The 25510-nt window shown below is 49.9% G+C and overlaps 1 protein-coding gene across 5 annotated transcripts; it reads left to right on the plus strand.

Moving 5' to 3' along the window:
* On the plus strand, positions 1-23652 carry LOC131663210 (guanine nucleotide exchange factor for Rab-3A-like). 5 transcript variants are annotated; one of them, XM_058933440.1, is made up of 9 exons: positions 1-238; positions 20046-20441; positions 20550-20745; positions 20811-21053; positions 21117-21535; positions 21629-21880; positions 22162-22264; positions 22365-22431; positions 22562-23652. In XM_058933440.1, exons 2-9 carry the CDS (start codon positions 20080-20082, stop codon positions 22639-22641), a joined length of 1722 nt encoding a protein of 573 aa, XP_058789423.1. In that variant the 5' UTR covers positions 1-238; positions 20046-20079; the 3' UTR covers positions 22642-23652. The 5 variants fall into 5 exon arrangements, with proteins under 5 accessions (XP_058789423.1, XP_058789422.1, XP_058789420.1 ...); XM_058933439.1 differs by lacking the exon at positions 1-238 and adding an exon at positions 14720-14980; XM_058933437.1 differs by lacking the exon at positions 1-238 and adding an exon at positions 17998-18161.
* The last annotated feature ends 1858 nt before the right edge of the window (positions 23653-25510 follow it).

The raw sequence follows: 25510 nt of genomic DNA on the forward strand, positions 1-25510 counted from the left end.
AGCCGAGCGTTCTCTCAGTGAAATTTCCGCGGCGCGCCCGCCTGCGTCACGCCGCCGCTTCCCTGCCACGCATATCACGCACACACCCGTGCGACCTCTGTGTTTTTATTTTCATTTCGCGACGCACACGCACTCGCGCGCAGCCCCGTGACGGATGGACAGAGAGAGAAAGAGCGAGGAATAGGAATTTACGAGGCGAAGACACGTACCACTTTGTCGCCAGGAACAATTGCCGAAGGTAAAGTATCTATATCCGCGTACGTGCGCGCGGCACGAATTATTTTTTAGCCCTGCTATTGGTCCATGCTCGATCGATATCTGCGTACATACGCGCCCGCGCGCACGCGTGGTGTGTGTGTGTGTGTGTGTGTGTGTGTGTGTGTGTGTAAGAGTGCAACGCTCGTAGGAATGCACCGGATGACGGAGAAACCCTATCACTAGAGGTCCGGCTTCTCTCTTCCGTTCTCTTTGTGCGCTTCGGACGTGTCTCTCCGATCGCGCGTGTTTCGGCATTTTTTCTTCCTCGACGCGGATCTTTTTTTTCCGCTTAATAAACGCTAATGGATCGCCGCGTTGACAACGATATACGCCGCTTGGTTTGTTTGCGCATTTCAAGAGACTTGAGGAATTCGCTGAGTGGATGGTTTCTTTTTTTTCCTCAAGAGGAGAGAATTTCAGAGGGATATTACTCCCGTAGTATAGAGTTTGTTTGGTGAGACGTTTTCATGACTATGACTAGGACAAACGAGTCGCAGGATCGTTTCGAGTTCCGAGTGTCGGCAATTTATTCGTTGAAACTAGTTGTCGAATGATCGGAATCGATTAATTATTTAAAATCATTCCGACGAGCTTACGACAAGTAGACAAGTACAGTACATCGATCGAGAAAAACGGTCTTCCGAAGCAGAAGCACGACGACCTCTTATCAATCTCTCTCGATATAAAATCGATCGATGTCGAGTCGAATTCCTTGAGCCGACATCCAGGTCGCTCGTGGAGCAGCAAAAAACAAGAAAAAAACTATGCCAACTCGTGACAATTAGCCAGATTACGCAAATTAGGCAATTCTCTCTTCTTTTTTTACAAAAGAGGTCTCTAATATTTTAGAAAGTCACGCGAACTGCGACGCCTTCGAAGAGCGAAGAGAAAACGAGGAAAAACTCGAAAAAGAAAAAAAAACATGGATGCGGCTCGTTAAGTGTTGTACTAGTAGAAATAATTCCAAATGAATAGAATAGCGAGTAGCGCAATAATGGTATACCAATTTGCACGTACGTTCTCTCGACTTCTTTAAACTCCGGATATAGTCGCTGTTTAACTCAATAGACGGATTAGCACTAGCACGATATATTAGCTGAACACAATTCTATATAATCGAGACACTCGTCGCACAAACTGTTAATTGGCATTTCAGGTGCAAAATTCGCAGTGAATAATGGGGGAAAAAAAAAAAGATTTACCGCAATCGTACCATTTTCCGTCTGAGAAAACTAGCTTCTCTAATGAAGAACATTCTCTTGAACCTTCAATCAAAACTTTTCGTAATATATGCGGAATACCCCATGTACGTGCTTACGTACACACACGCGCGTGCGCACGAGCGGGGAGTAAAAGTAGGTCCGCGAGTTTGTTCTTGACTCGGTTGGACAATCCTATATGTACGGCGCATCCGCGCTTCTCCTCTCTCTCTCTCTCTCTCTCTCTCTCTCTCTCTTTTGCGAAACGCTGGCTTTTTTCACTCGACGCGATGAGCTTTGAGGTCGTGGAGTTCATCATCATCGCGCGATAAAAAGAGTAGCGGGATGCTGGCGAGGCGAGGCGCGTGACGCAACATTGAAAAATTATGCGCATATACGGTACTCCTCGATGAGGCAATTACCGCTCGAGAAAGGCAACTGCGCGCAACTGAATTTGATCGGGCTTGCGAGTCTCGCTTTGTTTCCGCTCTTTCGCCAGCGCGCAAAGTACAAAATGAAACGGTCAAGATTCCATTCATTCGGATTCGAAGACTATTTTCCCAAGTACACGACGGTGACAAGCGATTGACTTGGCAATGAAACGCCTTTGATTTGCCTCTCCGAGTTCCTCGCAGAAAGGGGATAGGCCTCACCGTACGCATTACACGCGAGCACGTAAAAGGGGAAAAAAATCTCGCGGAAGTATGAAATTGCTACAATAAAGTGCACTGCTTTAGTAGCTCATTATTCAGTGGCTCGTGCGTCGTGGGCTACTGCTGCCGTAACGGTATTGTCGGACGAGCGAACTCCTTAACGCGCGAAACAATAGGCGTCGGCGCGGCGCGTCTATAAAATTCGAAAATATTCGCTGCAGCCGCGGCGAAGGCCCCCGTTCTTCGTCGTTTCCAAGGTTTACGAAGGTTGAATTCTGATAGGTCGCGCGACTTCGACGCACGCGAGACGTGGGACGCAACGATCGCCAAAGTAATCGTCTAATTGTCAGTTATCGCAGAGGCTAAAATGTCTAAACGAACGCTCTACTTGGAGATCAAGTGGGTCGCTGTGGTATAATTAATCGCAATTTAATAATCTATAACCCGCGATTCGAGCGAAAGCTTCCGGTTATCAAGCGTGCGCCAGATAGAACAAAGAATAAAATTGAAATCGGGTCAGGGATTCTGCGTCTCGTCTCGCCGAGGAATCTAGGCGATTTTCTTTCGTCTCGATTACCATCGTGAGGCCTTTCACCACCTCTCGCGAATTATTTTTCTGCGAGGTCGACCAACTTTCGGCCAAGACGCAAACGCGCGAGCGGAGCCGAAATAGTCGAGCGGAGGCTCGCCCGAGAGAAAATCGAAGCCACGCGAACGCGTGGTCAACGCTTCGTAAGGTTCTTCTGCGGACTAATGAGAAACTTGGCAGCACTCGCGTTGCATCACGACTTCTTTCACAGAAGTACCGCACTTGAAAAATTTAATGACACAGTCGCCGGTTTCTACCTACAGATAACTGTAACGAGCCGTGAGATTCGTTGCATCACGACGGTGAACAATAAAGAGCTCTTCTATGTCAGCTTTCGTCGTAAAAAAAGCGCTATCGGTGATGGCCATTAAACCCCATTACCTCGAGTCGTAGAAAGACGCACGGCGCATGTGGTCGTCGAGTAAGCGAGCGAGTAGCCGTAACCGCAGCGCCGTATCGAAAAGCCAGAGATAGCTTATTCCCCGTGCGCGCGCTCGCGGTATCTCGACTCGCCCGTCCAAGTTCCCAGTGGCAGCTTCCGGTGCTGGATGCGCCTCGGGAATCCGCTTGATATCTCGGCGACGCTGTGTACCGCGTTCGGGCTAATTTGCCCGGCGTCTCGCAATTAGCGCGAGTCTAATCCTGCGCCAACCTTGGCGCGAGAACAAAGGAATTTCCGTCCGGGCGCGCGTCGCGTGCTCTCGTTTTCTCCGTGGGCTCATTCATAATTGAACAGAGGCGACGACGGCGCCACTGGACCTACCTTGCGAGGCGCGCGCCTTCCGAGCGATTTCGCGCGCGCGCGGCGAGGCTCCTCGATTAGGGTGGCGCTCGCCCAAACGATCGCGTCGGTCGCTCGACAGTCAAGTGCAATAAGGGGCGATCGCCTCGAGACGTGCGGCGTCCTCTCCGCAATCGTCGCGGGAAAGCGAGGATTCGAACGAGCCGGAATCGATGGCAGATACCGACGACGATTCCGCGCGGCTGGCGGAGAAAGTTCCTCGATTATCGTTTCGCGTCGCGTGCGAAGCAATTATTAAAGCGCGTTGTCGCGACGGTAGACTACGCCTTCGTTGTTTCTGTTTTGGCGATTGCCGTTGCGCTCATCATCCGTTTAGACGCCAACTCGATGCTTTCCGAGGTGTCGCATTCGCTTCCTGCGATGTTCGATTACCCTCGAAATAGCATTTCCATTGGGCTACCGTATCGAGACTGATATGAAATCATCGCTTCGCTCGAAATCGAGTCGGTGTGGAATTTCAGATGCTCGATGTTGTTTGGAATTGCGGCAATTTCAATTTGTATGCCACGAGCCAGAAGACAAATGAGAATTTTTTTCGCATTTGACACATATAGCTGTGGTTAAATTTAAATGAAAAATCAATGGAACCCGTTTGAAGAAATGTTAAGTTCACTAAAAGCCTTTTAACAGGTGTTCAGCCCTCGGAACGATATTCGGCTGCTCTCCCGTGCGTTTTGACATTGAAACGGGGAAGAGGTAGAGCACAAAGTCCAAGGTTAATGATGCGATAATTATAAGTGGCTACCACCTGTCTACCTACCTGGACCACGCCTTATGTCCGTGGTTATTCCTTGACTCGCGTGTGCTGCGGACATTGTTCCATTGTCCGTTAGCACTGAATTAAGCTCAGCCAGACTCTCAGCTGAGATTGCAGAATGTCTTCATTTATATTTAGGTTCTCGTGCAGTCAAAGATTCGACGGCGTGTAGGCGATTCGCTTAGTGGACTGGATACGCGTTTCTAAAAAAGCTTCTATTACTATCCTCTTCCTCGAAGTCAACGAACTCATTGCCCTGAGTGCACTGTGCTCTTCGCCATTCGGCACGAAGTCATCTTTTATTTACCGTCGAAAAGAACGCTTGACGAAGATTGTAGTCATTTTGAGAAAGCAGGATGTGCGTATATAGACGCTTACGTCGTGGGACAAGCCGACTTCCCTTTCCCGACTCCATGAATCAGTGGAAGATAAAAATGTAGAAAGTAACTTAAAGTTACACGCCAAATAACAAAAAGGAGAATAATTTTATTACGAAAAAGGGATTTTCCAAGAGGTGTACTGATGAGATTACGCAGAAACTTAAGCTGCTTAGACGCAAATTTATTAAATTGAGTTTCGGCCGAGAGTTAACTATGTCGTGTTTACGCGAGTATATGAAATTTTCGCAGTACGAGAAAGAGAACGTTTTGTACGCTGTCCTATCGCACTCTCAAATGTGCACAAACTTTATTACAATTTTTTTTTCGAGGTGCAAGCTCAGGTAGCTCATCCACGTACATCATCCCTATGAAAGCACAGCATCTAACAAGTATAACGTAAAATCTGCGATCAACGGAGGCCTCTATTACAGCAATCGAGAGGGAGAGAAAAAGTGCGCTCGCCCAAGCACTTTGTCTCCTGCGATAGATTGAAGGAGGTACTTTATAACCCAATAGAAGCGAACGAACGATGAAAAATGCCCTCTCCTCTAATTTCTCAAAGATCGCCTGAGTCGATTGGTCATCGAAGTGTTTCAATCGATTTTGATACTTTCGACGAGTCGACAATTTCGCTTTTTTTTTACACGGAAGTTAAAAGGGATCGTTACATCAATTAAAGATGTCCCCGTGAAGAGGATGTCGAAACAAAATTCGCTCATTGCAAACATCATTATACGTCAATAACTTGCAGTTTACGAAGAATAGTGGATACCTCATTATTGTCAAAAACTAAATATTGAGTGAGAATAACTAATTCTACGATATGTATCACTTTTGAACAATTATAGAAGTTATTCACCCTCAAAAAACTGTAAAGATTGTTTCATTCAATGAAAACTCCAAATTGATCGGGTATAATCGATTCTATGAATTTTATAGTTTAAAGTACGATACGACAAGCGTGTGCGGACGACGCATCTCAAAACATAAATTAACTGCGGAACAATTACACGTTACGCGAATAAAAAAATCGTTACAATGATTTATCACGTCGAAAAAACATGTTATCGTATTCAACTGAACCATCAGTTTTCATCCTGTAAAACAGTTTATACTATTGTAACGACTGTATGGATAACCACGGAAAAATAATAGCACAACTGTACCAGGTCACATAAGTAGCGCATACAATGTTCAATTAACAAATCACTCGTGCCCCTTAGCACTATCACATTCAACTGAACAATTATTTTTTGTTCCACGAAAAACATTTCATTCTTAAATACTAATATACAAGAAAAATCGTAGTACTGTACAAATAATAATACAATTAAAAAGTCACATCGAAATTTCGGTAAAACATCGCTTTTATGCATGCGGATTACCACGTTCGGTGACGCCGTTGTACTTTCGAGCACCGCCTCGAATGCAACAACACACTACACAAGTACACGTGAGTTTTCTGTCTGCGCTGCGCTTGCACCTGATATTGTACCGGTCCAACGTTGCTGCGTCGAGGCGTCGCAGCGCGACGCGTGGCTCTTTCGTGCGGGCGGCGACCTTTCGCGCGCGGCCGCCGTTATGCCTGCCAGAAATTGGCGGTCGCGCGCGCGGCTTTTTGGGCGGCGACGGCCGCGCGGACGTGCATTCGACCTCGTCCAAAGCTCTCTTTCGCACCGGCGCGGTCCGATAATCCCATAGGTTTCGCCCGATCACTCTGCAAGCCCTCTGCGAAAGTTTCCAGAAGACGGCGAGCATGTCTCTTTCGTCTCGTCCTAAAAAAAAGAATAAAATAAAATTAAAAAAAAATAAAAATAAAATAAAAATAAAAACTATTTACAGTGCGTGTCGTTAAACGACTCGACGCGCGGATAAACAAAGGCAAGCCGAGTTTTTTTCTTTTTTTTTTATTCGCGACGTAATTATTCTTCCAGAAAAAAAAGAAATAATAAAAACGGAATTCGAATCTTTGCATAACGAGAGCCTTCGCCACGAAGACGAACCCCATTTACGGGCGAGTTACGAAAGCGCGCGACATTGTCATCGTCGTCGCAGCGTAACCGGTTACGTAGCCTACGTCACGAAATTCGCCAAGTGCGAACGGCTTTACCGTTGCGGTCGCGCAAAAAGGCAAAATTGAATGATTATGTCCGTGGACGTAATTGCAATCGTACGAGTGTCTTGGCGCGCTTTGAAAAGCTCGAGCGCAAAAAGCCTCAACAAAAGCCTTTCTAAAAGGCCTGTGCGAAGGCTGGTGAGTGTCTCGGAGCTGGGAGTGGAGGGGGGGCGGATTCAAGCGGAAAGAATGGTATGTGTGCTGGATACCGCAAGAGGAAGTAGGAGGGGAAAAAAATTTCTTTTTTTTCATAAAAATTGGAGGCAACAACGGATTCTGCGTTTTTGATGACCATCAACTTGTTCTCTCTCTCTCTCTCTCTCTCTCTCTCTCTTCTCTCTTCGCGCGCGACATTCTCACGCATCGATTTTTCTTCTTTGTCACAGGCGTGCAACGCACAAAGGAGGAGATTCTAATCGTCTCTCTTTCTCTTGTGAAAACGAGAGATTTAAGATAGAGAGCACCGCGCTTGTTACGCTTGTGGGTATGCATATGTGTGTTAGATAATTGTTGGTTGCTTTGTTCGGGCTGCAACTACACACACTCGCGTGCGCGCGCGCGCGCGCGCGCGCGCATGACGTTGAATGGAAACGTCGGTTGGCGATGGGCACGGGGCTCTCGACTCGGATTCTCGTTATCCGTCAGAGGAACTTTGTCGGCTTTCGCAAATCTCGATTCCGAATATCGTATCGCGAAAAATTGACGCTGCCGGGGATCGCATATCGTGGCTCGCTATATCGAGCTTCCATCGAAACTAGAACTCGGAGCTTCTCTCCTACGTGTGGAGCGCGAGCTTCGTGTGCGTGCGCACGCAACGCTCGAGCCGCGAGATGGTATAACCAAGCTTCGGGTATCGCGCGCACGCAGCGTTCAAGTGAGAAGTGCTCCGACGAGCGGCGGCCGTAGCTCGGGAAAAATACATCGAAGCTAAAGCAAAATTCAATTAGGATGACGGGCGACTAGAGCATTACGATCGATCCATCGATCGAGAGCTCGCATATACGGACGAAATATCGGAAATCATTCGAATCGCACGAGCGCGAATATTAAAAGCGATCTTTTTTCGTCGCTATTCTAATCTTGTTCTTGTCCTATCGCTTGAAAACACGCTGATCAATCGACGAAGCCGCGACAAAGAGTGGAGGCGAGAGCTGTAGCCACGGATATCGTCTTCTCCCCCCCCCCCCCTCCTCCCTTTCGATTTCCTCTTCGTTAGAGCGCCAACGGCGGGGAAAAAAGGAAGCAGAGAGACGACGATAAAAGAGCTGGAAAGAAGAGGCGAGGTTTTTCCCGGCGACGGACGCTCGCGCGCCCGAGCGTCCGAAGCGATACACGGGTGAAAGTTAACGGGCAATGTGAAAAAGACGGCGGCCGCCGCGCCTCGCGCGCGAGCTGCCTTTCATTACGCGATAACGGAGAGAGGAGGGCAGGCGCGCTGATGAGGCGGACAGAAAAGTGACGGCGCGCGAGGCGGCGGAGCGAGGAGAGGAGAGACGAGGCGAGGAATGTGGACGCCGTGGGGTTAGTTAGGCCAATTGACCAATTCTCGCCTTAATTTGTGGCGGAGAGCGCTCCCGGAGGCGATTCTTCTTCTAACCGGCGAATCGCTGGATTTCATTTTGCAAAAGCGGAGAGATTCTCCTCGGACTGCATCGCGGCTGCGGTACGCTCGCGCTAAATCACCCTTAAAGTGCCCCCCTTTTTTTTTTTTTTTTTTTTTTAATTTCCCCGGGGATGTTCCCACATGTTTCTTTTTCTCCCGAGCTCTATCTCTGCTGCGGTTCTCCGCAGGTGTAGATCTTCGCCTTTCCCGCAACTAACTCGTGCCTCCTTCGAAGCGTTGGCTTCGCAATGAAAGTCTCATTTTCACTCGGAATTTTTTTCGGGATTCGTCGGATCGACGTTAAAAGGAGCGCAGCGATAGTCTATTAATGTAAGGTTTGGAGCTTGAGATACAAAAAAACAGCGCTCGAGTTGGACGCTCGATTCCACGCGCGCAACATTCGTCGGCATTTGTTTCATATTCGGAACATCTTTTTTAAGCGTAAACATCCACATTTACTTACTTTGCGAATAATCAAGGACTTTATCAACTTAAGCATGAATAATTTCTTCAGTTGGTCTGGAAATGTCATTGGCGAAGGTTCATCTATTACTTTCTTCTTCAAAGCTATACGACAAGCCATCGGAAATGAAGTAGCCACTTGAATGGAAATATTCCTGTCGAATACGTACGCGACGGAAAAGAGTATGGAAAGAAAACGAACGATCGCAACTTTTTCACGCAATTTTTCGTCATCTCAAATTATAGTTCGCGCTCTCTACGCTTCTTATTTGCCTTAGCGCGCGTATTTTCTCATTTATGATATTTTTGCAAAGTTTCAGCCAGTTGGTCGCCATCTGCCGAATGTATGCGCGAGTCGGATATAGATCTTCGGCGAACGTTTTATTTACGGCACGGGCGATATTTGCCCGCTCGCCGATGCAATAAAAGAAGTAAAGGGGTCTGTCGACAATCTCGCAGGTAAGCGCAGACGCAGCGCCATCGTCTATTTGCGCATTGCCGATTGGATCCCCGCGAAGAGTCCCCAAAAAGGGCTCGGCAGTCCTCAAGTTTGACCGTCGGGCTGTCGCCACCAGACTGTTTGGAAAATCGCCGTCCGTCACCACCTCCGCACTCTGCTCGCACTTTATCCAAGTCATAGTTTAATTGCACTCGTTCGACCACTTGTGTGTAGTTCTCGGTGGTCGACGACTAGTGTGCGCCTTCATACCCGTGTCTCGCTGTAAGCAGACTAGCTGGCGTGCTAGTCGATGTCCTGGGTGTTGGCCGTCACGTAACATCTACTCGAGCACCTTCGCCCGGTCGTTCGTACTGCGTCGTTAGGTAAAAGAGGTAAGAGAGCTTTCGATCTTCACCCCGTAGTGAATTAGCAATTTTGCAAATGCAATCACTTATACAGACTAAACAGGTTACGTTTTAATAGAGTTTCAGCCTTCTACCACTTTTTAGCACTTCGGGGAGATTTTTCGTGCATAGTAAAATTTATCGTTCATATAAATAAATTCGTCTCGTTATTTATACAATGCACATACCTTCCCGATCGTCTATTCTGTTTTTTTACGAGACTTATTAATCCGCCATTTTAACTAAAGAAAACTAGTACAACGATTCCGGCTAAAAGACATATGTTTTCGACTTTCATTCTGGAATCGCGGACCCATTCAAACGCTCAATGCCCTCTCTCGAATATGCAAAAAAACCACCGAACAAACAAATCTTCTTTGTACATCCGCCCCTTTCCAACCCAGAAAAAAGAGATAGACATCCTCGCACGGAAATCAAAGTTCGAAAAACCGGTAATACGTGTTCGGAGATGCTTTCCGTTTTATGCAGACTGCTCGGAGAGGCGGCTCGCAGCGTTTGCCGCGCTAGCGGTAGACAAGCGCCGTGAACATTCCTCTTTTCGCGCCGCGCGGACTTTCACCTACCTCGAACAAACGCTTCAGTTGACCGCAGAAACTTCCTCACTCCCCCACTCCTGTTCTGCTGCAGGTGCGCGCAAGCAAAGTGGCCTTGCCCGGGAGGGCAGTGCGCGAAAATCGAACTTTTCCACTTGCGTAGCCTGGAAGCTGCCGTCCCCCGACAATTAAAACGGTATATATGGTATAGGCGCTCCGTCGCGCGTGTTTGCGCGATCTGCTCCGGGGTAATGACGACGATGGGGTCGTCAATGGATGGAACGCCCGTGCGCACTCGAGTGTTCCTCGGCTATTTTCGCCTCCTTCGCTGCGACGCGATTCGTGGAAACGGTTCTCCGCGTACAGACCGCGAATAGTCCCTTCTTCTTTCGTCGCTTCCCGATTGTTGCTTGCGGTCAAGCGATCGATTCTTCGCGAGAGAAAAGCGCTCGCTAAGGCTTAATTCAAATTCATATACGTACGCGCGGCCCATCGGCGTACGCCGAGAGCTTTTGCCCACGGAAAAGCTCCTTTGCCGCGTCTACATGTGCAAGTACGCGCGTACGAAATTGCGAGAGGGGCAATGTCGTTTTAAAGCGCTCGAGGGCGCCTCACCCTTGGCTAAATTTACCATCTGCTCTTTACGTCTCCCACCCTCGTAACGTCCTTGTTGCCTCTTTTATCCCCCCCCCCCAGCCGCCATATCCGCCCGCGGGTGAAATTTTCTACTTCGAGGAAGATGAGGAGGAGGAGAGAGAAGGAGAGAGAGAGAGAGAGACAAAATTGATCGGCTAGACGCTCAATTATCGTATGCCTCCGTTTTAAAGATTCGCAGGATACAGATTGAAGATTTCCAATTTGTAATCCGACGAAATCCAATGAAAAGCATGTCCCATCTGTTCCAACGCGGCAATAAACTGCTATCTTCCTTGAAAATTGAAAATAAAAGGCGCGCAGTTGCCAGCGGTACGTTTCCTCGTTTCCCGTGCACAAAGCGCGGCGCCTGCGTTGCAACCTCGTCTCGCGAAGGGAGAACAAAAACGAGTGGCGAGAGATTAATTGCACGCACAATGAAGTCACTTTCGAGGCTGCGGAGAAGTAGGCTCGTCCTCGATTTCTCCGCCTGGGATTTTCAGCGCTTGATACAACGATTGCGCGCATATATGTGCGCGCCAACTCGACCGTGTTTTCGATTATAACAATCGCTGGGAGAGCAGAGGATAATTGATCTCGTTTATTCCCGCGCAGTTGACTCGCGTACATTACGTTCCTGGGTGGGCAACGCTTGACGCGAGGCGCGCTTGCGCTGCTCCGGATTGCTGTTGTTGCTGCGATAATACAAAATGTCGATCCAAATGTTAAGGATGCCTTTCAAATCAACGTCCATCACCGCTCTTACAACAATTACGATAATCGGACGTTCACCTGTCGAGGAACCCTTTGCATTTTCAGACAAAGAACGATCCACGACTGAAATGAAAAAAACGTTTGCGTCAACTTTCAAAAGAACGTGCATTTTCCTTCCCAGCCGAAGATCTGAGAAACGAGCACTCGCATCGATCATGCACATTTTGACAAATTTCCACCACATTAATCGCGAAACTATTATGTAGTCGTTTTTTTCTCACTTCCTGTTCATTACAACGAAAGTAGAGTGTAGGAACGAGGAAAGTGTACAGTAACAAAGACTATTAAGTGAATTAGAAACATTATCCAACAGTGATCGAAACACTTGTTTGAACTAATTCTCTTTTATTGCGTTTTTAATTTGGATGTTTGGACGGAAAATTATTGCAATGTTTGGATCCTTGTATAGTCTTGAAACTCTCAGTCGACCATCTGACATTATTTTTACCGTTGATGACTGTCGAAAGGATTGTTATGTTGACGTAAAATTCGGTACAGATGTTTAACTTTATGTCAAAAACAAACGTGCAAAGTTTCATTTAGTTAGGTAGTTTCAAGGAACCACCGATAAGGATCGACGATAGATTGCACGTCTCTTTTTCTTTTCTTTTTCCGAGAATAATAGAAAATAAATAGCCTTTCAGCCTGTATGACTTGAGGAAAATATGAATGTTTTCTTCTCGTTGACGTTGTCGTCGTGACAAATTGATTGATTGGCAAAAAAATTAATAACTCGCGTATTGGCAAAAACGCGTGCATGGCAAGTTTGATAAGGAAGTCACCGTAAGAAATAGCTTTTCGTTCGTAAATTACCTTCGTGGAGCGACACGACACTTTTCCAGGTACATTCGTCGAATCGCCAGCGCGAGAATGACCGATGCGTATATTTTTCGCGACTCTCTCGGCAATTACAATACAACGGAGATGCTTCATACGGGATAAGGCAGTCGAGTCACAAAGCGACCATAGTAAATACGTGAGACAATGCCCGCGCAGTTGGTGTAATCGTGGCGTTATTACATCTCGTCGTCGCGAGTGCAGCGATATACATGCTGGCGTTTGTAGAAGCTTCCATTTTAACCGAATACCCAAAGGAGCGGAGTTATGTCAGAGATGACGTCGGTTCGTCCGACGCTTGCTTACGGACACTCCTTTCTACATGTCATCTCCGTCGTAATAAAAGAATTTTATACACCTACAAATCTGAAATGCTGCAATTTCCGTGGAGCATTAGCGTTTATTTTTTTGGCTATACACCATCGTTCGATTATGAGTATTGTCGAGTACGCCACACCCCACGCGCATGATGCATAGCATCGACCTCCCCACGCGAAATAGACGAGAGGATATCTTATTGCCTGCGTGATGGATGAAATTGGGCGAATTCTAGTTGGGCGTGAAAATTAGATTGTACTTTCGATGTAGGAGAAGCGAATGAAAGCTCATTACCAGAGCATGAGTAATGTCGCGCTTTGAATAACAACATGTGATTTATACCAGCGTATCAGGTTATCGACGAGCGCGAATTGCAGCGTCGCGATAGTGCGGCGAAAGTTGAGCGTCGAACTTTCAGAGAACCAAAGACACATGATTGCCATTCAGCGCAGGACCGTTAATTGCAAATTGGAGCAGCGCGCGATAATAAAATAGCAGGCACGAGAGCGACTATACCGTCATCCGGGAAGTCCGAGAAGACAAAGTACGATGAAGAAGAAGATACGCGCGAATACATCGCGACTGCGGATAACGAGAGAAAGCAATTTTTTTCCTCCTTCTCTTTTCGTAAACAATGCTTTCTCTTGACTTAATATGAGCGACACGCAAGTCACGCCTCGCGTTCAATACAATTTCTTTTTTCGCCTTTTCGATCGCACTGACACGCGAAAGTATACCGGGCCGAAGGAGGCCTGCGCTTCCATTGGAAAGTTGGCAGGGTCGAGCGCGAGGCACACGAGCTCGCGCGAGCGTTATCTCCACCGCGGCTCGTTTCCAGAGCGCCGCAGCTGGCGTTGCGGCGTCGAGAACGCCCGCGATTCTCGAGCGCCGTCGGGGCCGGCACTCGAGTGGGCCTCGACCCCCGAAATAGCCCTCGCGTCCGCGCAAACAAGCCGCCGCTGGCGCGCGCGCTCTCTGGCAGCGGTTCAATGTCGGCTGCTCGAAGGTCGGGCTCGCTCGCGGAAAAGCACGCTGGCTCCGCCGCGGCGGGGACGAGCCCCAACCGAGTCCCGATCGAGCCCCGCCGAGCGGTTCTCAACCAGCCCATGCACGGCGCGCTCTCCTCTCGCTCCCCTCGCCGAGCCCGAGCTCGCTGCCGGATATGTTTAGCCGGCGCGCTCGCTCGCGACGATGATTTCGGGCCGCAGCGCCGCGCGCCGCCCGGCTAGCTCGCGGTCGGTCTCCATCGAAGGTTCGAGCGCCATTGCCGCGCACGACGTTGCGCAATCCCTCGCCGATCGAGCTCGGCTATCGTTGAAAATCTTCTCTCGAGCCCTGCATTCCGGCCAACGAACGTCGGTGTGAGACGCCGACTGCGGACCGATAAGCTTTGCGGTCGGAAGGTCGAGCGGCCGGCCGCGCAGTTGCGCGCTCGACTTTACTAAACGTATTCGGCGAGTTGCGAGTTCCGTCGCCTGCAGTCGCCTTCCGGGGGGCTATATTGGCAGACAAAGTCAGCGCGGGCGAGGTTCGCGGCAAGCCGCTCGCGCTCAACTCGATTGAATTGCACGTAACTGTACACGCGCGCACGCACACTCACCGGTGAAAGGGTGAACCGTGCGTCTGCAAGAGTTCCCGCTGGAGCTTGCGTTCGCGGCCTCTCGAACAGCGCCGCGTCGCCGGTGTTCCCTTTCGGGCATCGATCTCGGAAAAGTTCGTCGGCTTGGTGCATCGGGTACGGTGCGGAAAGCCAAGGCGCGTCGCGTTCGCGAGATCGCGCGAGCCGCGAGGCGCGGAGTGCAGAGGATTTCGGTGCCGGAGAGCGGCGTAACGCGAGCGCGAGGAGAGGCGAAATCGCGGCGCGGTCGGGCGCTCGCGGAGGGGAGTGGGAGGAGAGACACGACGAACGCGCTCGCGGAGAAAGATCATCGCGCCTTCGGAGCGCGGCGGCGCTCAGTTGCCGTCCGACTCTCGGCTCCCGCCCCAGCTCTGCGCTGCGTTCGCGCGTCGCCTGCCTGCCTGCCTGCCGCCGTGTGTGCCGTGTGTGCGTGTGTGCGCGCTGCTGCTTCTTCATTTTCGCGCGAGCAGTAGGGTATTCGGTGACGACGAGCGACGGGGCGACAATGTGCAATTGATTACGAGGGGCAGCATGGTAGTAGGAGAGTATGCAGGTGGCTTGGAAGGAACGTCGTTGTCTAACGGGTAGGTCGGCGCTGCGCCGCGCACGAGAGATTTCTTGCCAAGAGAAAACTTTCGACACACACACACACACACACACACGTACACACGTACACGCGCTCGCGTCGTCGAACGCTAAAAGTGGAAGTAGTCACGGCTTGGTACCGCGCGCGCCTGCCCTGTGTGTATGTGTGTGTGTGTGTGTGTGTGTGTGTGTGTGTGTGTGTGTGTGTGTGTGTGTAAGCGACATTCTACATTATCGCAGCACCAAACGGTATATCTTTTTTGCTTTTCACGAGATGGAAAGTTGCCTCGCCGAGGCGAATCGGAGGGACAATACGCTTCGTAACCCGGAATTCATCGTTCGAGAAAGCGAAAAAATGTCGAAAGAAATAAAATAAAAACAGCAAACAAACATTCCGACGCGCGTCTGCCGTTCGCGTGCGTACGCACCTGTTATACACGTACATTCGCACGTGCAACATCGCTCGCCTACGCTCGCTGCTCTCTCTCTCGCTCTCTCTCTCTCTCATTCTCTTGTGTTGTTTTTGCCTTCGAACACCGTGGCCTTCGCTTCAGCTCGTGTGCATACGTGTGTCTATCGTCATCCAGCAGTGGCGGAATAATGACCGGGAAATTCCAACGTTTGCTCATTTTGTGCGAATTCTTTCTTCTTTGCGCTGGCGTATTTTTCTTCTTTTTTTCGCATCGAGAATTTTGGTTCGTTGTTTGCGACGATTTTATTCGCCGCGCGAGTTTCGGTCCTGGAGTGGACTACTCGTTCGAGCTTTAATGCCCGATGCATCGAACTGTTTTCCCGACCATTAGAGCCTATCGAAGCCAGCAGCACACCGCCCAAGAATAACAATATGGGCGAACCCATTAACGTATATCCCCATCGTGACAGCCTGTCTGTCGTTGTAACTCCGGAAGTACGTGTACGCAGCCGAAAGCATCCCCCGCGAGCGACAGCCGAACGATTTCGCTTTCTTACGAAGCTCCTTTGTTTTCGCTATCGCTGGCGCGAATAACGTCGCCGTGCGCGTCAATGACTGCGCGTACAAAGGCGCCGAGCATCGATCTTTCTCTCAGTGCACGGAGGCACGCGAAGCAAAGCAACGCAGAGCAAGGAAGGGGCAGACGCTCGAGCGCAAGCTACGTGCGCGAAAATCGGACTTCGGAAAAGTGCTCGGTGAAACGAGGCTCCGTGCGACGGCGACGACGATGGTGGCGACGATGGTGGCGACGATGGTGGCGACGGCGGCGGCGGCGGCGGAGTTTTGCAATCCGAATGCTGAATGCTGGCTGCCGCGGCCGCGTCGAGTGAATCGCGCCAATTCGACTCGCGATCTCTTTTCACTGAAAAACTTGCGCGCGCGCGCCGCAGCACCTTGTCGCCAGCAAAAAGCTCGAGCGCGCGCTCGCTCCGAAAGTTAATGGGCCGCGGCGGTGCACCGTCCGCCGCTGCGAGGCGAGGAGACGGCGCGAGTTAAAAGCGTGACGCCGTTTGCTCCCCCTGCCCGGCCTCCTTCCGCCGCGCGTCTGCCCCCTTTGCACGCGTGTACGTGAATTCACATGCGTTTCCTTTTTGTTGCTCTCTTTCGTGCGCGAAGCCGACGCGCGGCGAGGCGTCGCCTCGAGCACGTCGCGGACACGGGGAACGTCAGCCGAGAGTGCGCGGCGTTCGACGAAGAATCCCAGCTCGCGTCCCAGCTAGTGGCCGTTGTCGAGGAGATACTCGTGCGCGCGGTGTTTTCGTTGTAGCCAATGACGCGCAATGGAATTAATACTCGCGGGAAATCCAATTAGCCTTCCTGCCCTTCTTGCGTGACTTAACGCCGCAAACGTGATCGGCATACTAAAAGGACGCGATCAATGAGCGATCCTGCGACTGTATACCTGTACTCATAGAGGCGGTCGTGCGCTTTGAACTTGCTCCCGAAAAGCCCCACAAGTTGTGTGTTCGCCAAGAACGCGACGACCTGTCGATCAGTAACGCGCGGCAATCAATTTTCTTTAGCGCAACCTCGAGCGAAACGTTACGAGACAGCTCCAGAGTACAAGCCCTCCGAAAAAAATTTAAAGTTGGTAAATACTCGCAGTACCATCTCTCTCTCTTTCTCTCTCTCTCTCTCTTTCCGTATGTCATTTTTCGTAATTAAAAAAATAGTTAAGTTTTTTCTTTTTTAATTACTTTTCAGAACGAATTTTTAAAATATAATCATTGCACGTTAAAATGTCAAGCTCGCAATGCCATATTTCTCGTGCTCCGATTGGTCCCCGTAACGACGAAATTTCTAAAAGACCCTAAAAACATCAGTAAACTCTTTGGAAAACGAGTTCTCATAAAAAAAGGTCAATAGCAACTCGCCGTAAGGCGGCAGCCTTTACGACTCGTTTTTTCTTCTTTATCGACTCTCGCCAACGGCTAGAACAGAAAAGAGAAAAAGACACGCGAAGTATGTCATGAACAGTTGCAAAACAACCGAAAAGAAAAAAGGGAGCCGCGCAGTTCGACGCTTTGTAACGCCAAGTGTCGAAAAGTCGCCGCGATAACACATTCCCGGGAGGGGACTTGGTACTTCATTGCGCCGGGGAGCTCGTCGTTAGTCGCGCAAAAATCGTATTCCAGATCGGCCGTCGTTTCGCCGGTCGACATCGGCATGGCGTCGTGACACGCGCGTGCGCGTAAAAATTACCACGAGCGCGCGATTATCCTCCGAAGGAGGAAGGAGCGGAGACCGCGATGGGCAAGCGCGCGAACAGATCCGAAATTGGCAGCGTTCGCGACGAGAGCTTGGCTCTAGGCGAAGCGTTCTATCGTGCGCGTTCGTTCGGCTTCGTCTCATATAAACATGCTCGTCGCGTAAGTCTTCTTGGAGAAGGGCTTACATTCCGCGCCGAACGCACCTTCAAGTCGCTTTTGCAGTCGCGTCGATAAGCGGCCAGTGCCTTTCAGCGACACTCGCGCGCAAGATCTACAGGTACGTTCGCTCGGCGCGCGCGCGTCTCGCCGAGCTCGAGGCCCAGGGATACGCGGCCGCGGTGAGCTTCTAATGATCATCGGCGACGTAACTGCTAGTGCGTGCGAGAAAAATGATTGTTTCCCGTCGCTTCCTCGCCAAGGATGTACGAATAAATGGCTGTTTCATCATGGTAGTAGCGATATTCACCTCGCAACGCGAGGGACAAGAAAAGAGCAAACGTATGGATTAAAGTGCATGGAAAAAAAAATATATATATATATATGTGTGTGTGTGTGTGTGTTTGCTCGGCGACCTCTCTACTCTCGTGCCGGCAGAGTGTGCAATCGCGTGGGAACGGAAACTTCGTTACGGCCACGCCGCGCCGCGGAAAAGTATCCTTGAAGGAGCGACGCGAGAATTCTTTCTTTTCTTGGGCGAGAAGCTCTGAGGCTCGGCTTATAACCCGTGTTTTTCCCCCCATTGCGCACACCTGCGTGCTTCGACGCTTCTGTTTATTTTTTGTATTATTTTGTTCGCAGAAAGATTTTTCAAACATCGTCAATTTCGAGGAGGCGACATTCGTGTCATTTTATAGAGAGGTTTTTAACGACGTGACAGAATACGATACAATTGTCCCATTTTCGTATCAGCGAGTAACCATGACGATTTTCAACGCTCATTTTCAATCACGTAATATGTATCGTGAATAATGCATTGCCTTTAAACTTTTAACTAAATTTCCTGCTCGAACGCCTCGTCTCCGCGCGATTGAGAGCAATTTGTACGAGCGTTCATTGATTTGCAGTCACGACTACAAAGAAATGAAATCCTCGCGTAAAATCCCAATTCAGGAATGCAGTGCAAAGCGGTTCGACGGAAAAATTCCGGTTACGCTTCTCCGCGCTCGCATCAATCAGCCCGGCGAGCGGAACGAGCTCGCCCAGCCGCGTTTCAAGGACGACCGGGTGGTCCGCGAGCCGCGCTGTCATCGGCAACGCGTGCGCGGCGCTTCCGTGAAACGGGCGAAAAGGTTCATTACGCGTCCAGGCAGGTAGAGATATTGGCAAGCTCACAGTCCGAGGCGAAGCCAAGAGCTTGCCATTTAATTCGGAGTTGCGTCAGCGGCCGGCAATTCGCACTTCCCCGGCACCTGGTACGAAAATTAATTGCTTCATTGACTCTCTCGTCGCGTGGTCATCGCGCTCGCGCGCAACAGTCGCATTGCCGACGAGTCGCGCAGGCGACGGCCTGTAATTTTTCCGTCCGTCCCCCTCTCGCCCGAGCGCTCGTTGGCTGCGTTCGCGTACGCGCGCGAGAACTGCGGCTCGCGTCCGCCTGCAACGTTGCCGCCGTTGCGCCAAGACGCTCTACGCGAAAGAATTCGATTGCGCCGAAGAAAGTGCGGATCCCGTCGACTTGCCGATCAGGAATCCTCGGACTCGTGGACAATCAGTGCGGCGTCGAACGATAGGAGCTCCGTTCCCAGTTCGCGTGCATCGCTGAAAAATGTCAGCCTTCCGATTAGAGTCCACGGTAATATTACGCGCGCGAGGCAAGGGTATTAATCATCGTTATGCCTCGCCATTCGTCAGTGACAATGCTGCCCGTAGATTTATTCGATCGGACGGGGAGGGACAGGGGAGATCCGAGTTTCAATTGCGTAGGACTTTTCTCTCTACTCGTCGAGTAATTCACGGCGCGGAGCTGTCGCGCGAGGCTTCCACGAAGCTCGATCGTCGGTCATCGCGCGCAGCCGGCGATCTTTCGGCGAGTCTACGAACGCGACGGCCGAGTCGCGAAGAAAAATGCGCGCGCGGTTCACGCACCGCGAAACGGAACGGCGCGCGCGCGCTTGGCGATAAAATCGGCATGAATCTCACGCGACGCGCGTTCGTTCTCTCGCGCTTCGCTTCTTCGTTGCGCTCGGCGCGAAGCTGCCGTTGAAAATTCAAACGAGGAAATATCGACGAAACCTCTGGAATGCCTGAACTTCCTCTCGCGGCTCGCCAGCGTTTATTGACTTGGCGAACTAGCTATTTACGTTCTCGAACGCGCGCGCGCGCGCACAAACACATTGAAAAATCAGCCGTATTTACCTAGACGAACCTTCGAAATTGTTGCAGAGCCAGCAACGTGAGCAGCGGCGACGACGCGCCAATGAAATCGCAAGAGTCAGTGCAGCAGCCAAGCTCGATGGACTCGAGCGACTCGGGCGTGACGACGACGTCGAGCAGCGAGTACGCGTACCGGCCGCTGACGACGAAGCACAGACGCGCCGGCAGCACGGGCACGACCGGCGACGAGGAGTACACGAGCGACGAGGACGAGCTCGACGAGGCCGACTGCTGCCACGCGGTCGGCGCCTCGCACCCGATGATACTCAAGAGCGACCTCGCGCGCGCCGCCACGGATCTGTTCGGCTACGGCAACGCCGCGGCCTGCAAGAAGGACGCCGGCGACGAGCCCGACGAGCCCACCAGTCTTTTCGACGACGACGACGCCGGCTTCGGCCGCGAGAGGCAAGTGCGAGCGTACCGCGCGCCGATTGGCCGAGCGACGCGCACCCTGTCGCGGGCGCCAAAGTCGCGAGCTCGCCCGCACTGCAACGCGCGCGCTTCTCCTTGCAGGCCGTCGCCGCTCGCGATTTTCAGCTTCAACGAGGGCGCCCGACTGGCCGCCACGGCGCCGAGGCGTCGCTCGTCCGCCGGCTCGGACAAGTGCCACGGCAGCGGCAAGCCGTCGGCGCCGAGCAGCAGGACCGCGCCGGAGCCGGCACCCGAGTGTCACGGCCCCGCTGGCGCGGACGGCCAGTTCGACGGGAGTGTAAGTACGCGCGCGCGGGCGCCGAGGCGTCGGAGACGGCGCATTGACCGGCATTGGCTTCGCAGTCGGGCTCGAAGGGCGAGGCCGACGGCGAGAGCGACGAGCACGAGCCGGCGTCGCCCTCGGCGGCGCAGCGGGGACGCGCGCCCAGCGAGACCGACGGCCAGCGGCAGATCGCCCAGCTGCAGGACGAGCTGCGCCGCGCCCGCGAGGAGCTCAAACTGAAGGACGAGGAGGTGGCCAGACTGTCGAGGATCAGGCAGGACGTCGAGGCCGAGCTGGAGGAGCTCACCGCGAGCCTGTTTCAGGTGAGCTCCCTCGCGCGCGAGCCTCGCGCCCGTGTAATTCACGCGACGACGCGCTCGCTCCAGGAGGCGCACAACATGGTGCGCGAGGCGAATCAGTGCCAGGCGACGGCCGAGCGCCTGCTGGAGGAGAGCCGCATGAAGGCCGAAGTGCTCGCGGCCGAGGTGGCGGCCCTCAAGACCCTGGTGCTGACCTCGACACCGGCGCGGCCGAACCCGCACCTGCACCCGCAGATCTGCAGCTCGTCGTCGGCCCCGGCCGCGGACGACGGCCAGCAGCAGGCCACCGGCGGCATCTTCGCCAAGCGCCACCGGCGCTCGCCGTCGCACTTCAATCTCAAGTACGGCCGCGAGAGCTCGCCGCCGGACTCGCCGCATCGCGAGCCGGGAGCCTCGCTGCCGTGCGACGCCGCCAAGGACGCCTACGAGAGGGATCTGGACCGCGAGCGCGAGCGCCACCGGGAGCGCGAGAAGAAGCGCGAGAGGTGAGCCGAGCGCGAGTGTCGCGGACCTGCGACCGATCGGCGCGACGCGCCACTCACCGACCCACCCCCCTCTCTTTCTCGCTCTGCTCGCAGGGAGCGCGACCAGCAGAGCCGCGAGCTGGGCTTGGAGGTGGATCCGCGCGTGCACGCCCAGTTCCTCAGGTGGAAGGCCAGCCCCTGCGTCGACAAGGGCGAGCCGTTCGTCGAGCGCATTTTCCGCGAGGACATCGACCTCTGCCTCGACTTCCCCAACGCCGAGCTCGGCGCCAAGGTGCGACAGGCCGTGCTCGACGGCATTATCTTCGTCGAGGCCGTCAGCGACAAGGCCAAGCAGGGCTTCCCCAAGTGAGTTATCCTCTTTATCAACCGAACTCGCGCTCGCCGTGAAAATCTTGATCGCGCGCTCGCCCGCAATCGGATTACAACCGTCGCGGCAGACTTTCGTCTGCAGCTTCGAATAGACTTGACGCTGAGACGTAGGCAGTCTCGCGTCTTATCGATTAATTCGGTAAACAGACTATAGCGCCGCTATCTTATTTCGGCTCGACGTCGACGACGATGACGGCGCGCGTGCCGACAGCTCCGATAAAATTCAACCTCGCTAAAGCAAACTGCTCTCGTTGCAGAAAGTGCGCCCTGCTGGAGGCGCCACGACAATGCCACTATCGGATGCGGATAAGCGATCAGGAGAACCAGTGGCACTGCATATCGCAGATCTGCAGGAACCGAGTGAGTCTTCAATTTGCGCGATCGATCGCCTTCGTTGTCAATGCCAGTCTGTAAGCGCTTAACGCGTCGCCCTCATTTGTCTTTTGCTTTATTTTGCCAGATCATAGCCGTGTGCGACTTCCTGAATTATCTGCGTTACATCGAGCGTGGCCTCGTCAAAAGCTCCGGTAAGTTTGGTTCTCGAAAGCGTCGGTTCTCCGCCAAGTGATCTACGGACATTATGCCGGCGAGCAATTATTTCCGCCGAGTCGTCACTCGTGGCACGTTCCTAATTAAGTAATGGCCTCTTGTTCGCAGTGCACGACGTCTACTGGGAAATCACGCGACTACGCAAGGAAATGGTACTGGCGCGCCTGGGCCTAGCACTGTCCTCGTAAGAGCTGTCGAGTCCCTTCCGAAAAGCGAACGCACAACAAAGAGCGCCGCTTCCACGTTGTCTCTCTTCTGTCGTAACGCCGTACATAATCTTTCATTCTCGACGAGTGATGCCACGAGGCGAAGCTTACGTCGGTGTTTTATAAATAATAAATATGAATATGGTATACGTGTAATATAAGGCTGTGAAAGCTCAAGCGTTCGGGTGCATGTGTGTGAGTGCGCAAGAAAATCTGCGAACGAATCCGACATCTTATTCTCGCTTATTTCCTGCCGCGCGACAGTTTGTACATAAACGCGATGATGATTCGATGATGCGCGACGGAACGAAAAGGAAAAAAGCTCACTCGTAATTTAACAAAACGCCTAAAAACGATAATTCAAGACTTCTTCCAAACATCGAACGTTATATTGATTTTTCTTCTTCGACTGCGAATTGTAATACGATGTGTATAGTGCAAGCAACAATATATCTATAGTTCGACGTCTTTTTTCATTTCCTTTTTTTTAGTCGACTGAGATTCATTAAAATATAATAGATATATAATAGTAATGACGATTACCGTTGTGAGCTCTAATGTTTTTTCGTTAGAGTGGAGATGTTTCGATGAATTATTGCTATATCACTTGTTGTTAGTACATCGCAAAGTGGACCATGAGAAAGTTATCGAAAACGAGATCCTCGCGGAGACATGTCTGCGGGACATCTTAGCGTTTTAAAAGAAAATCTTTAGTGATACTGTAATTATATCAGATGATGAGTATCGTAATAGTTATGTAATGTAATGACATTATTTATAATGAGAATATCAAAAAAATACAAACACAATGAGTTTTTATTATGTATATCGTAGGTGATAATGACGCTATTGTCGAAAATATCAACATTTCTTTTCCTGTTTTTCCGTCATTCGTATATTATTGCAATTGAAAAACGAGGAAACAACTGTAATATAATCAAATCCCAGGTTGTTACTAGATCGATAATTAAAAAGAATATCTCCATTAATAAATGTTGTCGAGTTTTATTATATTACACACCTTCTCAAGCGTCGTCTTCGAAAGTCTAATGAATTTGATGAATTCCTACGATGCGTAAAATTTTTTGGAATGATCTTTTTTCATGTGTTAAGTTTACAGTCAAACTTACATTTCCAATTCTGATTCGTAATCAACATTTTCTTACCCATGGGCATGTATATTAACATATAAATAAAAATATTGATTTTCCAATCGAAATACCTGTCGAGGCAACAACATACATTGACTGTATCCAAAACTTTGCTGTTCCGATTAAAAAAGAAACGTTTAATGAGTAAAAAAAGTGACTGAAGCTAGCTAAAGAAGTGGCTCAACTACATTTCTTTCCCTTTAGCGAGATATCATTTTGCATGTCATTCATACTCCTCCCCTTCAGAAGCTCATCTATTTTCCTTTGCGCGCATATTCTACAGTTTTCCGTTAGACATGCCATTGTATTGGCAAGTGACCAGAGTTCAATTTAAACCGGAGTTCATGCTTTTGCCTCTTGATTTTGCATTTATTGCCACCATCGACTATGGAGAATCGATACATGCACACATGTCTTGCGAGCGTTTTCCAAATGATACGTAGAAATACAACTCTTCATAAAAATAGAGTAGCCTTGAAAATACATGCTGAAGAGGGAATAGTTCATCAGTAGGATGACAACAGTATTCGAGGGCAGCTACGTATTTTGCGACCATATAGATCTTCAGTTTTTCCTCCCTTTACTGCGTTTGTACATTTTTTATTACAACTTATATTACAAAGGTAAATCAGTTAACGAGCTTACTAGCTTTTCGATCGGCTCATCTTTTCATGTGTATTTGTTTATATTCATCTTTCACATTATACACTGACCGCGGACTATCGAAACACCATCGAGTTCTAATTGGATTATTTTGACTGTAAACTTGTATTCGAGATTGTCGATCTTTAAAGTACAGAAATGTCGCATACGGCTGAATAATAAATTGATATAATTTTCTTAAATCCTAATTTTTTTAAATCTTTTACAAGCCAAACGACTAGCTTCGTTTTCCATTATTATCTTACAATTGTGAATAATAAAAAAATAATTAAATTGAAAACCGATAAATGAGTTATACTGATAAACAAATTTGCAATTGCTGATACGATTATCATAGGTATTCAATATTTTGGAAAATGAAAAAAATGTTCTTTCTCAAATGATATTAAAAAGTATCATTATTTTCAAATGAGAAAAATATTATGAAGAAGTAAAGTAACCGGAATCGTTCAATTACCAACAGTACTGGTATCTCTTTTTTTTCATATTCACGATTTGGGTAATATCTCGCTGCTATGGTCAGGTGTAACTATAATTACAGAAAAAATTGACTTAACTTTTTCATTCTTCATTGCTAGATATAATGCGAGTCTTTTTTTTTTAATATCGGCTATTATCCCATAGATTAGATTCTAAAATCTATTTTAACAATAGTGTAGTATAGATATTACGCATAATTTAGCTTCTTTTAAATTTAAAAAAAAGAATAACATTTTTTCTCATTTGAATAGGAAAGGGAAGAAATAACATTCATTAAGCTGCAAGAAATTCACGCACGAATATATTTATGATAAATTTAACCATAGATGTCAACTCACCTTCCTATCAAATTCTTCTCTAAATTGTTTTCTTGGTTGTCTTCCTTACTTGGATAATTCCGGAAACACTCTGATTAAGTATAAAACACAAGCGAGTCTCACAGCCTCTCCAAGGATAGCAAAAATGATCACGTAAAAGAACAAAACACAAATCATTCGGCTGGCAGTTAATAACCTGACAAATCTTTCACGTAACATGTCTGAACAAAACTCACATTA

The sequence above is a fragment of the Phymastichus coffea genome, unplaced genomic scaffold (assembly GCF_024137745.1).
Source record: "Phymastichus coffea isolate CEN01 unplaced genomic scaffold, Cenicafe_Pcof_1.1 PCOF00031, whole genome shotgun sequence".
Lineage (NCBI taxonomy): Eukaryota > Metazoa > Arthropoda > Insecta > Hymenoptera > Eulophidae > Phymastichus > Phymastichus coffea.